Source organism: Marmota monax, unplaced genomic scaffold, assembly GCF_021218885.2.
Source record: "Marmota monax isolate L192 unplaced genomic scaffold, Marmota_monax_Labrador192_F-V1.1 WCK01_AAM20220418_F8-fsc00170, whole genome shotgun sequence".
Taxonomy (NCBI): Eukaryota; Metazoa; Chordata; class Mammalia; order Rodentia; family Sciuridae; genus Marmota; species Marmota monax.
The window spans coordinates 3,451,559-3,470,668 of NW_026692395.1; the positions used below are offsets into that span (position 1 = coordinate 3,451,559).

The 19,110-nt window shown below is 36.6% G+C and overlaps 1 protein-coding gene across 6 annotated transcripts in view; it reads right to left on the reverse strand.

Moving 5' to 3' along the window:
- Positions 1-7,516: 7,516 nt before the first annotated feature.
- Positions 7,517-19,110, reverse strand: part of Znf81 (zinc finger protein 81) — a 115,080-nt gene continuing 103,486 nt past the window's right edge. For all 6 annotated transcript variants that reach the window (XM_058578708.1, XM_046442560.2, XM_058578710.1 and 3 more), the window contains one exon: positions 7,517-19,068. In XM_058578708.1, coding sequence (XP_058434691.1) covers positions 17,366-19,068 — 1,703 coding nt within the window. In that variant the 3' untranslated portion in view covers positions 7,517-17,365. The remainder of the gene's footprint in view (positions 19,069-19,110) is intronic.

Sequence of the window (19,110 nt, forward strand, 5' to 3'; positions counted from 1 at the left end):
ATACTCAACAAGAGGACATAATAATCCTAAATTCTTGTGTACCCAATAACAGAGCTTCAATATAGACAAAATATAAACTTGTGTAACTGAAGGGAGGAATAGACAAAAGTACAATTTTAGTTAGAGAATTCAATACCTCTCCTTCAATAATTGATGGAATTAATATATATCGATTGATATGTCTACCAGAGACTAGAATCATACTATCAAAGATCTTAATTTACAATTATACATCATGTCACACAACCATAGCAGAATATACATTATTTATAAGTACACATGAAACTTCACCAACACAGACCATATTCAGGCTGTAAAGTAAGTCTCAATTAATTTATAAGTATACAAGTCACACAAAGTGTTTTTTCTACAGTGGGATTAAATTAGAAATCATAAGGAAATACATGTAGAAGGTTCTCAAATGTTTGGACATTGGATAAAACAGATATGAATAATGTATGGTACACAGAAGAAATCCCAAGTTAAGAAGTTTTTTTGAAATGAATGAAATATAAAAACAACAAATCAAGATATGTGATGCCACTAAAGATAGAGGATAATTTCTATCAGTAAAGATTTGCACTACAAAAGAAGAAAAGTCTCAAATTAATGTCCTTAGCCTCAATCATAGAAACTGTAAAAAGAGCAGATTTAACCCAAAATAAGTAGAAAAATAAATAAGGGGGAAAAAGCATAAATCAATAAAACTCCAAACAGAAAATAGAGAAAAATCAGAAAACTTCAAACAGAAAAAAACAATAGAGAAAAATCAGTGGCAGCAAAAGCTGGTTATTTGAAAAAATAACCAAAATTGATAAAAATGCATATTTATTTACCAGGAGAAAATGACAGAAGATGCAAATTACCAATATCAAGAAAGAAAGCAGGGCTGGTCATGGTGGCACATGCCTATAATCCCAATAATTCTGGAGTATAAAGCAGGAGGATCGCAAGTTCAAAGCCAGCCTCTTAGGGAGGCCCTAAGCATCTTTTAAAAAAATATTTTTTAGTTGTAGGTGGACACAATAACCTTTATTTTATTTTTATGCGATGCTTAGGATCAAACCCAGTGCCTCATGCATGCTTGGCAAGCGCTCTACCACGAGCCACAACCCCGGCACAGCCCTAAGCATCTTACTGAGAGTCTCTCTTCAAATAAAAAATATAAAAATGGGCTGGGGATGTGGCTCCATAGATAAGCACTCCTGGGTTCAAACACAGGTACCACCAAAAAAAAAAAAAAAGGCATGAGAGCAGGGACACCACTACAGATAAAAAGGGAATGTGAGGTACAACTTTATGCTCCCAAATCAAACAACTTATATAAAATAGACAAATTTGTGGAAAAATATAAACTATCAAAGCTAAATGAAGGGGGCTGGGGTGTGGTTCAGTGGTAGAGCACTTGCCTGGCGTGTGTGAGGCCCTGGGTTCGAGCCTCAGCACCACATATAAATAAATAAATAAGTAAAAGATCCATTGATAACAAAAAAAATTTTAAAAAAGGTAAATGAAGGGCTGGGGATATAGCTTGGTTGGTAGAGTGCTTGCCTCACGTGCACAAGGCACTGGATTCAATCCCCAGCACCACACACACACACACACACAAAAAAAAAAAAAAAAAGCTAAATGAAAAAGAAAGGGAAACCTGAATAGCTTTATATGACTATTAAAAAATAATTGCCTTTGTCATTATAAGCTTTCTCCCAAAAGATTATAAGACCAGATGGCTTCACTGGAAGTTGTATTAAACATTAAGTAAAGACAGACATAATAGGGGCTGGAATTGTAGCTCAGTGGTAGAGTGCTTGCCTAGCATGTGTGAAGCACTGGGTTCAATCCTCAGCACCACATAAAAATAAATAAAATAAAGGTATTATGCCCATCTACAACTAAAAAAAATTTTTTAAAAAAGACAGACATAATATCATTTGTATACAAATCCTTGCAGAACAGGGACCACTTCCCAACTCATTCTATGAATATTGCATTATCATGATAATAAAAACAGACAAAGAAACAGAAATTTACATAATATCCCACATGTGTTAGTCAGCTTTTTGACACTATGAACAAATAATAATAATAATAAACGGCTGGGTGTGGTGGTGCGCCTGTAATCCCAACAGCTCAGGAGGTTGAGGCAGAAGGATCACGAGTTCAAAGCCAGCCTCAGCAAGGGGGAGGCATAAGCAACTCAGTGAGACCCTGTCTCTAATAAAATGGGGATGTGGCTCAGTGGTTGAGTGCCCCTGAGTTCAATCCCTGGTACCAAAAAAAAAAAGAATAAATGGGATAAGGAACTGAACAAACACTTCACAGAAGAAATAATACATCAACAACATGAAAAAATATTCATCACCTCTAGCAATTAGAGAAATACAAATCACAACTAAGATTTTATCTCACTCCTGTCAGAATGACAGTTATCAAGAATACAAGCACAATAAGTGTTGGTGAGGATGTGGAGGAAAAGGTACACTCATTCATTCATACACTCATGGTGGGATTGAAAATTGGTGCAACCAATATGGAGAGTATATGGAGATTCCTCAGAAAATTTGGAATAGAACCACCATTTGACCTAGTTATCCCACTCCTCAGCTTATACACAAAGGACTTAAAAATGGTATACTACAGTGATGCAGCCATATCAATGTTTATAGCATCTCAATTCACAATAGCTAAACTATGGAACTAACCTAAATGCCCTTCAACAGATGAATTGATAAAGAAAATGTGGTACATATACACAATGGAATATTACAAAGCCTTAAATAAGAATGAAATTACAGCATTTGCAACAAATGGATAGAGCTGGAGAACATCATGCTAAGAGAAATAAGCCAACCCCCCCCAAACCAAAGGCCAAATGTTTTCTCTGATAAGTGGATGCTGATCCATAATGGGGGTGGGGTAGGAAAGAATGAAGGAACTTTGGATTAGGCAGAGGGGAGTGAGGGAAGAGAAGAGGATGTGAGGATGGGAGGGACGGTGGAATGAGATGGACATTATTACCCTATATACATGTATTATTACGCTACTGGTGTGACTCTGCAGTATGTATAGCCAGAGGAAGAAGTTGTGCTTCATTTGTGTACAATGTGTCAAAATTCCTTCCAATGTCATGTGTAACTAATTAGAAAAAAAAAATTTTAAAAAAAGAACAATCTAGACAGAGAAATGTTTACTTTGGGCCCATGGTTTCAGATATTCAGTCCATGGTCAGTCTGATCCATTGCTCTGGGCATAAGTAAGGCAAAATATCATGGCAAAGGGCATACTGGTGGAAAGCTGCTCAGCTCATAGAAGCCAGAAAAAGAGAAAGAGAGGGGGAAGCCAGGAAGAAAAGATCCACAAGGGCATGCCCCCAATGACTTGCTTCCTCTAGCTGTGCCCCACTTGCCTATAGTTACCACCCAGAAATTGAACAGACAAACCAAAACAGAAAAATCATATGATCATTTCAAAAGATGGAGAAAAAGCATTTAACAAAATTCAACACCTATTTCTGACTAAAAAAAAAAAAAAAAACAGGGATGCTGTGTTGTGGCTCACCAGTAGAGTGCTTATCCAGCATGTGCGAGGCACTGGGTTCAATCCTCAGCACCACATAAAATAAATAAAAAAATAAAGGTATAAAAAATACAAATACAAATACAGATAGAAGTAAGTCATCAACCTGATAAACAGCATATATGAAAAGCCTACATCTATCAATATCATACTCTTTTGAGATAAGAAAAAGGCAAATATATCCACTCTGTTCAGTTCTATTCAACACTATACTGTAGGTTTTAGTCCATGAAATAATACAAGAAAAGAAGTAAAGGCACCTATAGTGGAAAGAAGTGAAACTATCACTTTTCACAGATGACTTGATTGTCTATGTAGAAAAGTTTACAGAATCTACATAAAAATGTACTAGAAGTAATAAATGCGTTTTGCAAAGTTATGTGATAGAAAATAAACATACAGATGTCAACTGTATTTCTATATGGTAGGAAAGAACTACTGGAAATTGGAATTTTAAAATAACTAATAGCATTTAAAATAGCATAGACATATGAGATGTTTATGGATATATTTGACAAAATGTGTGTAAGAATTATATTCTAGAAAACTACAAACACTACTGAGAGAAAGATCAAATAAATGGAAAGATAACTTGTTAATGGATATAAAAACTCAGTACTAAGATATCAATTCTTTTCATATAGGTATATGGATTTGGTTCAATCTAAATCAAAATCCCAGGTTTTTCATGGTAAAAATAAACAAATTGATTCTAAAATTTATATGGAAATCCAAAAAATCTTGAATAGCCAAAACAATTGTGGAAAAGAATAACATTGGGGGTTGGGGTTATGACTCAGAGGTAGAGTGCTTGCACATGTGGGGCCCTGGGTTCAATCCTCAGCACCACCTAAGACAACAAAATATTTTTTTTAAAAGAATAACATTGGAAGATTTACACTGTCTGACTTCATGTCTTAATAGAAAGCTACAGCAATCACTAATCCTATGGCAATACAGAGGCTACAGAAAAGTCAATTGAAGTGGTGGCACTACAATAGGCCAAAAAAATCACAGAAATACTTCCAGATATTTTATAGAAGTGCCAAGACAATTCAATGTATTATCTTGTTTCAACAAATGGTACTGGAATGACTGGGTTTGTAACTCAGTGGTAGAGTGCTTGATTAGCATGTATAAGGCCCTGGATTCCATTGCCAGCACTGCAAAACAATCACACACACACACACACAAATGGTGCTGAAACAACTGGACAGCCATATGGGAAAAAATGAACCTCTTTCAGAAAGGATTTATATCATATAAAAATTAAATAAAAATGTATCAGAGAACCAAATATAAGAGCCAATATCATAAAACTTTTAGAAGAAAGTACAGTATAAATCTTACTGACATTTGATATTCAAAACTTTCTTGGCCAGGAAGCAAAAAGCACAATTGTTTTTATATATATATAAAAGAAAACAGAAAATATACTAGTGGTCAAGTATATGGGAAAAAAACTCAATATCACTAATCATCAGGGAAATTTAAACAAAAATCAAAATTAAATATTATTTCACCTCAGTTAGAATGACTATAATAAAAAAGACAAGAAATGACAAATGCTGATTAGGGGGTAGAGAAAAGGGAACTCTCATACACTATTGGGGGGAATATAAATTAGTACAGCTATCACAGAAAACCATATGATGGTTTCTCAAAAACTTAAAAGTAGAAGTATCATATGATCCAGCAATCTCACTACTGGATATATATCCAAATGAAATAAGAGGAGTATATCAGAAGAATATCTGCACTCCCATACTTATTACAGCACTATTCACATTAGCCAAGATATATAAATGGATTTTTTAAAATCTTGTATGTATATATATATATATATATATATATATATATATATACACAATGTAATATTATTCAGAGATTAAACAAGGAACAAAAATTCTGTCATTTGTGGCAGCATGTATAGATCTGGAAAGCATAATGCTAAATGAAATGAGCCAGACATAGAAAGACAAATACCACATTACCTCACTCGTTTTTAATCTAAAAAAACTGAGCTCATAGAAGTAGATAGCAGAATAGTGGTTAACAGAGGTTGGGGAATGTAAGGGAGAAGGGGTGATTGGGAGACATTGCTCAATGGGTACAAAATCATAGATTGGAGGAATAGTTTCTGGTGTTCTATTACACAAAAGGGTAATTATGATGAACAACATTGTACTATAGGACTTAAAATAGCTAGAAGAGAGATCTCTGAATATACTCATCATAAAGAAATGATAAATGGGGGCTGGGGCTGTAGCTCCATGGTTGAGCACTTGCCTCACATGAGTGAGGCACTGGGTTCAATCCTCTGCACCACAAAAAATAAATAAATAAGATAAAGATAGTGTGCCCATCTAAAATCAAAAAAAAAAATTAAAACGAAATAATAAATGTTTGAGATGATGGATAATATAAGTATCCTGAGTTGATCAATGAACAATGTATAAATGCACTAAAACATCACACTTTACCCCATAAAGATATATAATTAATATGTTAATAAAATGAATTAGACTAAAATTAAAATATTTTGCTCTTATTTAATTTAAAAGGCAAATGTGGGAGAAAATGTTTGCAAAGTATATATCCCACAAAAGACTTATAACTAGGATATATAAAGAATGCTTATAGAGGCTGGTGCTATAACTCAGTAATAGAGCATTTGTTTGTTTGGTTGGTTGTTTTTTTTTTTTTGGTTTGTTTGTTTGTTTGTTTTTGCCTAGCATGTGTGGGGCACTGGGTTTGATCCTCAGCACAACATAAAAATAAGTTAAAAAAATAAAGGTATTGTGTCTATCTGCAACTAAAACAAATATTTTTGGAAAGGATGCTTACAGGCTGGAGATATAGTTCAGTTAGTAGAGTGCCTGCCTTGCATGCACAAGGCCCTGGGTTTAATCCCCAGCACCACCAAAAAAAAAAAAAAAAGGAATGCTTACAACTCAATAAGACAACCATTTATTTATCTATCTACTTATTTATTTATTTTGGTATTAGGGATTGAAACTAAGAGTGCTTTACCACTTCTAAATTGCTTGGGGAAAGAAATGCAAGTGTCATAGAAGTTAGCATTTCAGGCTTCATGTTATATGTTTATTAATGTTTTTTATACCAGGTTATTTTTGAAATAAATGCCACATGATTCTGCTAAAAAAATAAAAAACAAATTGCTTGGGGCCTTGCTAAGTTGCTGAGACTGGCTTTGAACTTGCTATCCTCCTGCTTCGGCCTCCCCAGCTGCCAGGATTATAGGCATGTGCCACCATGCCAGTAAGATGATCCATTTTAAAAATGGACAGATAACTGGGCATGATGATACTGCCTGTAGTTCCAGCTACTCAGGAGGCTGAGGCAGAAGTACTTAAGCCCACAAGTTAAAGACCAGTGGGGTAACATAGTCTGACTCCATCTAAAAAATAGGCAAAATATTTTAGAAGATACATTAACCAAGATGACATACAGAGAGCAAATAAACACATGAAAAGACGCTCAATAACATTAGTTATTAGAGAAGTATAAATTAAAACCAAAGTTGGACAACACTACAGTTCCACTACAATGGCTAAAATAACAACAACAACAAAAACAAAAGAATAATAATTTTATCCAATGAGGGCAAAGATACACACCACTGAAACAGTTTTGTGTTTAAATATAAAATGGGGGGCTGGGGCTGGGGCTCAGCAGTAGCGCCATTGCCTGGCATGTGTGAAGCACTGGATTCAGTTCTCAGCACCACATATAATAAAAAATAAATAAATAAAGGTCTATCAACAACTAAAAAAACTATTAAAAAAAGAAATATAAAATGGTACTTTGGAAAACAGTTTGCAATTTCTCAAATCATTAACTATATACCCACCACATGACCAAGCCATCCACACCTAGGCATTTATGCAACATAAATGAAAATGATAGCCAAACAGACTTGTATGAAAATGTTCATATTAATTTTATTTGTAATAGTTAGAAACAAGATAACCAATTGCCACCAATACATAAATGGATAAACAAACTTTGGTACATACATACAATGTAATACCATTTAGCAATAAAAAGCAATGAATAAGGATACAAATAACAACACAAATGAATCTCAAAATAATTATCTTGCTGAACAAAGTCAAACAAGAGTGCTTACCATATAATTTTATTTATATAAAATTACAGAAAATGCAAACTAGTCTATAATGACAGAAAATAGATCAATGGTTGCCTATGGATGGGGAAAAGGTAATAGAGAAAGAAGGACTAGATGACAAAAAGGCATAAGAAACTTGTTGCGGGAGTGGATATATTCATTTTTATTGTAGTGATGAAAGGTGCACACATCAAAACTCATCAAATTGTATACTTTAAGCAAGTGCCATTTAGTATATGCTAATTAAACCACAATGAAGCTGTAAAATATATTTCAGAGACAATGGAAAAAAACTGAAAATGAATTGGACATGAGACATTATCAAATTAGATTGATATGATATTCCAGTTTTGGGGAGAACATTATTATTTTTAGGACATGGATGCTCAATTATTTAGGGGTATAATGTTACAATGTCTACAACTTACTATTGATATTTCAGGAAAATTTTATATATACATTGTTAAACCTAGATGAAAGTTATATGGATGTTTATTATACAGTTATTTTAATATTTCTACATGATTGAAAATGTACATGATTAAAATGTGAACGAAAATGCTATTAATATTGTTTTATTGCCCATCCTCTTCTTCAAATAGAGACATTATTTTTACTACCCTGGAACGTTACCAAATCTACTCTGGGAATGTCTCTAGAAAGAAAAGAGACATTCTCTATCTCCACTATCTTGAAATGTAAATAAATCTGAACAAATTGGTTGTTAAAGTATAAACATTAATAACTTCATACAGAATTATCTTCTAATAGGAGGCTAGAGTCAATCACACTAATCCAAGAAGAATAATGATATGAAATGAACATGGAGTGGTACAAAATAAATGTAGAAGATGACAAAGCTATCTTACATAATTGACATCCCTTTAAGAGAAAAACTGGATCAGATAAAAAGTTATGCAAAATAAAACTTTCATGAAATTAATAACCATAATGGCTTACTATAACCCAGGTAAAATTAATACAAAAGATCAGGATTTATGGGTGTGGCGGTGCACGCTTGTATTCCCAGTGACTTTGGAGGCTGAGGCAGGAGGATTACAGGTTTGAGGCCAGCATCAGCAATTTAGCAAGACCCTGCCTCAAAATGAAAACTAAAAATGACTAGGAATGTAGCTCAGCAGTAATGTGCCTCTGGGTTAAATCCTTAGTGCAAAAAATAAATCAGGACCAAGATACGTGCTTCCATAAAACTTAATTTCAGGGCTGGGGTTGTAGCTCGGTGGTAGAGTACTTGCCTAGCATGTGTGAGATACTGAGTTCAATTCTCAGCACCATATATAAATAAAAAAAAAGGTCCATCAACAACTAAAAAATATTTTAAAAAAGAACTTCAAAAATTAAAAAAAATATCATATGGCAGAAAGGCACATCATATAATGTACAAGGAAAAAAAGAGCAAGTTTGTGTAAGACTTCTCACTGGCATCACTCACTTTTAGAACAACACTTATCAAGTTCAAGTTCTCAGGAAAAGAAAGTGTAACTATCAATTGGGAAAGCATAATCAATATGAATATTATGGAATAAGGGTTTTTTTCATTTTTGGTGGTGCCAAGGATTGAACCCAGGGCCTCAACCATGTTAGGAAAGCACTTTGCCACTGAGCTATATCCCTGTTGTGGAATAAGGAATTTTAAAATATTAATTAGGCCATGCACAATTTATAGGAGTATCCGGGAGTATAAAGCTAAGAAGAGGGGGCTGGGGTTGTGGCTCAGTAGTAGAACGCTCGCTTAGCATGTGTGAGGCCCTGGGTTCAATCCTCAGCACCACATATAAATAAAATAAAGGTTCATTGACAATTAAAAAAATTTTTTTTAAAAAGATAAGAGGGGGGCTGGAAGGTTCTAGAAACCATTGGAATGGGTGGGATAATCAGAGCTTTCAGGAATATCTGAGGAGCTAGAACATCTAATTACTGAAGTGGGACTGTGAATGGGAAGTGATAAAATCTACAAGAAGCTGTTCCCTTTGTGGGTCTGCACCCAAGAAGGTGGTGGGCCTGGGGCCACTGTCAGCAGCATTGAGATGGAAAGAAGGGCTGGATATAGAGTGGAAGAGTGAGGAAAAAAGAAAACTTGCTGGATACCTCTGCATCTGTCCTTCAGTGTATATAATTTCAAAGACTTTTAGAGGGGAAGTTGCTCCTTCCTTTTGTCCTCCCAAGTCTCATATAAATTCTACTTCTTGCCAATCCTCATTTCTCAGTTTAACCCAGACAACACAGAGCAATCCAGCCCAATGACCTAGTATTTTTTCTACCAGAAGTCACTTTATGATGAATTCAGAAATTCCTTCAGGTTTCCTCAATTGCTTTCCTTAAATTCATTTCCAAAATAGCACTCATCCAAGTCAACAATGGCGTATCTGTTACAAAATCAGCAGTTTTCTGCTCTCATATAACCTGACCTCCATTCTGGACATACCCTCCATTGAAACATATCTTGGAAACACTCTTCTGTGAGCTCCTTTCTCACTTGGCATGTTTTGACCTCTCTGGGTGCTCCTTCTCATTATCTACTACAGATGGATCCATCTTGGCCTATTCCTCAAATGTTGATCATATAAGCCTTATTCTGAGGCTTGCGTTTTGCTTTTTATACCACATTTCTCTTCAGGTAGTTGGATGAGATTTAAATGTCATAGACATTCTCAAATCCCACTGCTTTCCCAAGCACAGGAAGTCATATGGAGACCTAAGCAAGTACAGTAAAGGAGATGTATCTAATAGTCATTAAGAACCTCTTTCCATACAAAGTTCTAAGTGCCTTACACAAATAAATCCATTAACTTCTTGATATGAGTTGAATTGTGTCCTCCTAAAAAGATATGTGGAAATCATAACCCCCAGTACCTCAGAACATAACCTTATTTGGAAATTGTCTTTACAGAGGCTATCAGATTAAAAAGAAGTTATTAGGGTAGGAACTAATCTGATATACTGGTATTCTTACAAAAAAGGAAAATTTAGACACAGAGACAGATGCATGATGACCTCAGGGAGAAATCAGCCATATCAATGGACTGATGTATCCACAAGCAAAGTAACACACAAAACAACCAGCAGTTAGAAAAGAGGCATAGAATAGTCCCTTCCCTACCATTTTCATAGGTTACAACAGGGCCCTGATGACACCTTGATTTTGGACTTCTAACCTCCAGAACTGTGTATAATAAAGTTCTGTTGGTTTAGGCCACTCTTTTCCTGGTACTTTGTAAAGCAGTCCCAGGAAAAGAGTATGCTTCGTAGTGAAATCTAAGATAGGTAACTAGTGTGAACATCTTTATAGCTGAAAAAATCAGGAAAGAGAAGTTAACTAACCTGTCCGAGGTTACACAGCTAAAAATTGGTAAAGCAAGGACTGATAACTCTGGCATGAGCCTAGGCAAGCTATTTCTTCACACGTGTGTGTGTGTGTGTGTGTGTGTGTGTGGTGGATCAGAACCAGGGTCTCAAATATGATAGTCAAGTGCTCTACCACTGTGCTACATCCCCAGCCCAACTCCTTAATATTCTTAGTAACATTTTCCTAATGACAAAAATTTGAAGAAATTTTAATATGCAAATAATGGCATAGATTCTTGCATATCCACCCCACAAACTATCATGCAACCATTCAAAAGAGAGTTGTTGAGTAATAAAGCAAGATTCAGAGATAGTAGTATGCATTAAAGAAGAAAGCAATCCTTATATAGTTTCTATACAATTATAAGCATACTCACATATGTACATCTATACAGGTTTATTAGCAAGACTAAAACATGGAAGTGTTCATAGTAGTTGATTAGTATTGGTTATCTGTTGGGGAAGAATAGTGGAGGATAAAATTCACTGAATAGTAAATTTATCAGCTAGGTTTTTTTCTAGGTAACAAGCCACACAAACTTAGAGACTTAAAATAAACATTGTAATCCATTATTCTGTTAGTTGTCTGGGATGGGTAGAATAGATGGCAGAGCCTTCCTTGTCTGGGCCAATATATTACTAATCTATGACTATGTAACAAATCACCCTAACATTTGTCAGCTTAAAACAACATTTATTAACTCACAATTTCTGTGGGTCCCCTTCAGGTATGGCTCAGAAGTATGCCTGTGGCTGAAGATTTCTCATGAGGTTAGTAAAGCTATCGGGCTTGAAGGTCCCACCTGAAGGCAACACTGGGGAAGGATATCCTCTCAAATTCACTCACATGGGCCTTTGTAAAGGGCTACTTAATGAGATGGCAGCTGTCTTCCCCTAGGATGAGCCATCTGAGAGATTAAAGGAGCACCCAAAACAGAAGCCACAGTCTTTTTGTAACCTAATCTTGGAAGTGACATCCATTACCTCCGCCTTATTCTAGAACCAAGTCATTAAATCTAGCCCAAATCAAGGAGAGAGAATTATACAAGAGTATGAATACCACGAGTGAGGGATCATTCAGGATCAGCTCAGAGACTGCTAACCATAGTTACCTTGATCAGAGATACCTGGCTGGGATGTCTTCATTTACATATTTGGTAGTTGAAAATCTGGTTGGTCGAGCTGCCTCAGTTGGGATGAATCATATCTGCTCCATCACTGCTCCAAGTGGTCTGTCATTTTCCAACTTCATAGTCCCTGCCTTTTCACACATGGGCTTAGGATTCCAAAGAGCAGCAAGAGTGGGCAAACTTCAATGTGCAAACACTTCTTATAAGTTCTTGTGTCATATTTGCTAATGTTCCATTATCCAAAGAAATGGACAATTCTAATAAACTGTTAAAGGCTGAGAGTGGGATAGTGAGAATATAGAACCCCTGAGAGCTGTAGACCTAAGGGCTGTTGGCTCCCACCTGCAGGCTCTTCACCACAGACTTCCACTGGGTGCTCATAAGAAACACTAGTAGTAGAGTGGGAAAGTAGAGAAGGCATCCTTCCATGGGGTATGCCACTAGGGGGGATGAGTGCTGATACAAAAATGATACAAAATCCCAAGGGACCCTATTCTATCAAACAAAAACCTTAAGCCATTTAGTGCAGTGCAGCAAACCCTGTCACTCTCAGGATACAGGTGAAGATCCACTGTGACTAGAGGAAAGGAAAAGAAAAAAAAAAATCTACCCATGATGGAATGGGAGGAAACTATCTTGGGCCAGACAATAAAATACCTCTTACCAGTGGAAGAGGGGCAGGATCACTGGGAAAAAAAATGTTAAGACCCAGGGACACAGGACAACTTCTGTGTCCCATACCAAGTTAGCAAGAACCGAGTAACAGCAGCAGTCTAAGTGGGCACAGTGATGCATGCCTGTAATTCCAGTAATTTGGGAGGCTGAGGCAGGAGGATCATAAGTTTAAAGCTAGCCCAGGCAACAGAGAGACACTTTCTGCCCCCCACCCCCAATTAAAAGGGCTGGGGATATACCTCAAGGGTAAAGTGCCCCTGGGTTCAATCCCCAGTTCCAAACAAACAAACAAAAAACCAGAAATCAACTACTAAGAGAGAGATACAAGAATATAGAGAGACTATCACTGAGATGCAGAAACCCAGGAAAGGCCTAAAGGCAAGTACAGTCCAGGAACATTGGGAAAAATTCTCTGGAAAACCAGTGTCTACTTCAAACACAAGGTAACATTACAGGAATTTGAAGTCTATGTTACACTAAAATTCACAATAGCAACAACAAAACCAAAACCCTACCTGACCACTGACTGGATCAACTCAATGCCACCATGCTAATGCCTATCTATTAGAAGAGCAGCCATGTCTATTTCCAGGAATAAATACTTTTCATTTCAGTTTACATTGCCCTATATACAACATCCAACTTTCAGCTAAAACTTGTAGATGCAAAACAGCAATAGAAAGGAACCCACTGTCAAAAGACCGGAACTCGCTTGGCTGACTTACTGGAACTATCAGGCAGAGAACTTAAAATAAATTTGGCTAAATATATTAAAGGGTATTATAGACTGGATGTCTGTGTTCCCACAAAATTTGTATACTGAAATCCTTATCCCCAATGAGATGGTATCAGGAGGTGGGGCCATTGAGAGGTAGGTAGGTCATGAGGATGGAGGCCTCACAAATGGGATTCATGCCCTTATATAAAGGACCCCAGAGAGCTTTCTAGTGAGGATATGAAAATCAGAAGCCAAGTAAGGATACAATGAGAACCTGGTAGTCTACAATCCAGAAAAAGGTCCTCACCAGAACCTGATCATATTGGTACCTGATCTCAGACTTCTAGCCTCCAGAACTGTGAAAAATAATTTTCTGTTGTTTATAAGCCATCCAGTCTATAGTACTTTGTTACAGTAGTCCAAACTAAGGAAATAGTGGAAAATGGGAACAATGTGAATGAACAATTGGGGAAGTTTTGCAGAAATATAAATGATATAAAAGTCAAATGGAAATAGTAAATATAAAAAATAAAACATAACTGAAAAAATGCTTTCAACAGGTTCATCAGTATACCTGACAGAGCCAGGATCTTGGGAAATCAGTGTTCTTGAAGATAGATTAACGTAAGTTATTCCAAATGAAATGCAAAGAGAAATAAAAGCTGAAAAGGACACACACATAGAGATAGGAAACATGTAACATTTTTCTAACACAGTGTATGTTCTGATGACAAATTATTCACATTATCACCCCATGCAAAACATGATCACTCCCATTCCAGGATCTCTAAATATCCCATCCCAAATCATGGTATCAGGTTTAAATCCAGGATTCCAAGTCTTCTATACCAGGTTCACATGTGGCCGAGGCTCTTTGAATACAGTTTCTCAGTTTCTTGATCCTGTGAGCTAAATGACAAGTTATTTGACATGCCTCTCTCAAACACACACTTAAGATATACATGGGGAGAAAGAGACTAACTGCAATAGGTACTCCCATTCAGCCAGGAGAGCAGTAAGAGGCATGTGTCAGTCACTGTTCCATAACAATTCTGAAATACCACAGAGAAAATGTCAGGTCCCCTTGCTCCAGGGGCAGATAGTGTTTTTTGATTAGGGCAAGTTTTTCCTGGAAATGGCTTTCCAGTCCATTTTAATACACTGTTCTTGGGCCTTTCCTCTGACACATCCTTCAGTTCCCATAAGAAATGGTCCATACTTGTAGCTGAGTAACATTGTTGTCTTGCATCCAGTTCACAGAAGTTAGGGAGGAATTTCCAGAGGCCATTTTTCATTTTTAATTGTTTCAGTTCCTTTAAGGCCAGTATGGAGGTAGTTCCACAGGTAAAACTCAATTAAAAACTATGAGTTTCCTATGAATATGTTCAGGTCAACTCTATGCCCCAAATGCCACATCAACAATTCTTTTTTGAGAAGCCTCTTTCTACTTAGAGCAGTGTCAGGCTACTGTGGAATCATGTCACCAAGATTTTTAGACACCCATTATTTCACTGAGAGGGTTTTCCAAGCACCAATAAAATATAATATTTCAAACATTGTAATAAAGGGTTTTACAGACATACCCATGACTTGATATTTACCCTACAGCCATTTTGTATCTTGAGAATATTTTCATGGCTAAAGAGCTAAAGTTATTTCCCAAAACTGCTGCTTGCCAGGGGAACAAGTATTTCTTTAATTCATTTCTCTCATTCTGTACCTTATCATATGTGGTTAAAAGCAGCAAAATGACAACCATATTCCATGGCAAATCTCTTAGTCAGATCCACAAGTTCATTTGGTACCTTCTCTATAGTCCCACAGAGCATGGTGATGATTTGCTATTTTTTCCTTTCTAATAGGTTGTCATTTTCCCAGATTTTGCAAACAGATTTCCTCATTATTCTCCAGTCTCTATTAGATTAGCTTCTCAGGCCCAAAGCCAATGCCATATTATATTTGGGTATAATACAATTCACACACATATACTTTTAAGTATTATTTAGAATTTGATATGCAACAAACTACCCCAAAATATAGCTGCCTAAAACAATGATCACTTATTTAACTCAGAATTCTGCAGGTTGGCTGGTATAACTGACATGGCAATTTTGGGCTGGGCTGGTTTGGCTGGGGACATAGACTTAGGATGGACTCATTCCCAAGCCCATAGGTAAATTGATCTATGGGGCATCAGCTAAGCTGGCTCACCTCTGTTCTATGTGGCTTCTCATCCCACAGTAGGGCATCTGTGCTTCTTAACATTGAGATCTCAGGATTCCAAAGAGCAGCACAAAAGGGTAAGCCTCAAGGCAGGCTTTCACACTTCTCCAGCCTCTTCTTGAATCTCTTTGCTAATGTCCATTGGCCAAAGCAAATCACATGGCCAAGTTGAAAGTCAAGGAGCAACGGCAGATAAGAAGTACTCTGTGTTAGCTTTTTGTTGCTATAAACAAAATACCTGACAAAACCAATCTAAAGGAGGAAAAGTTTACTTCCGGCTCATGGTTTCCAAGGTTCTGTCCGTGGTCAGCCACTTCCATCACTCTGGGCCTGTGGTGAGGTGTAGCATAATGACTAAAGAGTGCCCTGGAGGAAGGCTATCAGCTCATAGTGACCAGGAAGCAGAGAGAAAGGGGGGAAGGGGCTGCAGGGAAGACGAACTTTCCAGGTCATACCCCCAGTGACCCACCTCTTTGAGCCATGCCCTACCTACATACAGCTATCACCCAGTTAGTCCATTCAAACTAGGATGGGCTGGTCAGGTTATAGCTCTGATAATCTAATCATTTCACCTCTGAACATTCTTGCAGTTAACACAGGGGCTTTTAGGGGATACTTCATATCCAAGCTATAATATACTTAATAAGAGAAACAACAAGGTACCATTGCAAAAGGGGCCACGCATAAATGGATGGGAGGAATCTGTGGCTATTTTGCATTGTATACAATGAAAGAAGAATACTATGTCATGGAAAACAGTATGAAAACAGTATATGTTCATATAAAATTATATCTGCAGATGTGCGTATATAAAAAGCCAAAATAACTTTAAACTTATGAATTCATCTGATAGATATGTTCAATAACAAACATTTGATAAACATTCTAAATTTTAAAAAAGAATTTCAATTCAATTATGCAATATGTTATGCAATATTTTACCACAAACAGCGAAAAGAACTGAAGAGGTCTGCACAACGAATACATTATTTTCTTGTTAAACTGCTTACTATAACATAGAAAACATGACTGTCATTTCTATAAATTTGCATCCTCCAACCTATAAAGCATTTGGTAATAATTTGCCTCATGATACTTTCTATAGGAAGGATTTTCCTAATGTACCAAACTGATAGCATTCTCAATGTTAATTCTATTGTATTTTGTGAGGCTGTGTAAATGTTAAATTCACCCCCCACCCTTTTTAAATATCTTTTAGTTGTCAATGGACCTTTATTTTGTTTATTTGTATGTGGTGCTGAGGATCAAACCCTGCGCTTCACACATGCTAGGCAAGCGCTGTGTCACTGAGTCACAACCCCAGCCCCCAAATTCCCCTTTCTTCAATGTATTCTTATAGGGTCTCTTCTAATTTTTTTTTTTCATCTCAGGTGAGATAGCCTGATGAATGCTTTTTTTAATACAGTGTACTCATACAAGGTCTGTCTTAGATGAATTTTATAATACATGAGTAGACCTGACTTCTACGGTAAGGCTCTCTCATTTTTAAGAAACAGGGTTATTTCATGTATGAATATTGCGATGCATACTAAGAACGGATTTCTGGGTGAAGCCCTTTCCACAGTCATTGCATTTATAGGGTTTATCTCCAGTATGAATTGTCTGATGTTTATTGAAATTTGACCTGTCAGTGAAGGCCTTCCCACACTCTGCACATATGTACGGTTTCTCTCCTGTGTGAATTCGCTGATGTACTTTGAGATGTGGTTTCTTGGAGAAGGATTTCTCACAGTCAGGACATTTATAAGGCTTCTCTGTAGTATGAATTCTCTGATGTGTAATTAACTCTGACTTCTGGATGAAGGCTCGTCCACAATCAGCACAAACATAGGGTTTTTCTCCTGTATGAATGGTCTGGTGTTTATTGAAATTTGACCTGTCAGTGAAGGCCTTCCCGCATTCAGCACATATATAAGACTTCTCTCCAGTATGAGACTTCTGGTGAGTATTGAGATTTGACCTGTTGGTGAAGGCCTTCCCACATTCATTGCATATATAGGGTTTTTCTCCTGTGTGAATTCGCTTATGCATCTGGAGTTGGGACTTAGAAGGAAAAGATTTCCCACAATCACTGCATTCATAAGGCTTCTCTCCGGTATGAATTCTTTGATGTGCAATCAAGTGGGCCTTCTGGATGAAAGCCTGTCCACATTCAGTGCATATATAGGATCTCTCTCCTGTGTGAATTCTCTGATGCATCCTGAGTGTTGACTTCTGGGTGAAGGCTTTTCCACACTCACTACATTTGTGATGTCTCTCTCCAGTATGGATTTTCTGATGTATATTGAGTGCTGAGTTCAGGGAAAAGCCTTTCCCACATTCACTGCATTCATAGAGTTTTTCTCCAGTATGAGTTGTCTGATGCCTGAGTAGAGATGACAGCTGGAAAAATGACTTTCCACATTCAGTGCATTTATAGGGTTTCTCTCTAGTATGACTTTTCTCATGCATCATTAATTCTGAATTCTGGAGGAAAGCCTTTCCACATTGAGAACATATGTATAGTTTTTCATTTCTATGAACTCTCAGATATATACTGAGTAGTGGCTTCTGTGTAAATGCATTTACACATTTGTTAAGTTCATGAGGTTTTTCCACAGTATGAATTTTTGGAGGTGCAAAGAGATACGACTTTTGGGTGAAGATCTTTCCAAATTCAGCACATGTGCTTGCTTTCTCCCCAACAGGAAATTTCAGATTTTGACTGAGTGCATGTTTGAGGACTTTTTCACACTGATCACTTTCGCAGAACTTCACTCCCATATGTGAATTTTCATGGTTAGTAAAGGAAGTGTTCTGGGTGAAAACTTGACCATGACTAACAATTTTATCAAAGTTCTTTGTTGTATTGTTTTTATTATGAATATGTAAGTCCATATTATGCCTAAAACGTTTTTCAAATGAGTCATGTTTATGGGGTCTTTTCTGTGAAGGAATGAGATTTGGGCTTGGATGTACACAACTTCCAATGTCTGTATATTCATAATCCCATTCTGTGTTCAATATTTTCTTATTGATAAAATCAGTGTGATTCAAAGGGCTGTTCTGTTTTTCCTGGCATATTTTTATCTGTTCAGCATCTTGCCACAGTTCTTCTAAAACGGAATACAGTGAATCATCTCTTGTATCTTTATCCTCTATTTCACTATGAAATGTAGTTTTTGCAGAAGTACTTTTTTTTGAGTTCTTAATTCCAAACTTCCCACCTAAAGACAAATAAAAATGAAAAGTGACATGAAGAATAGATA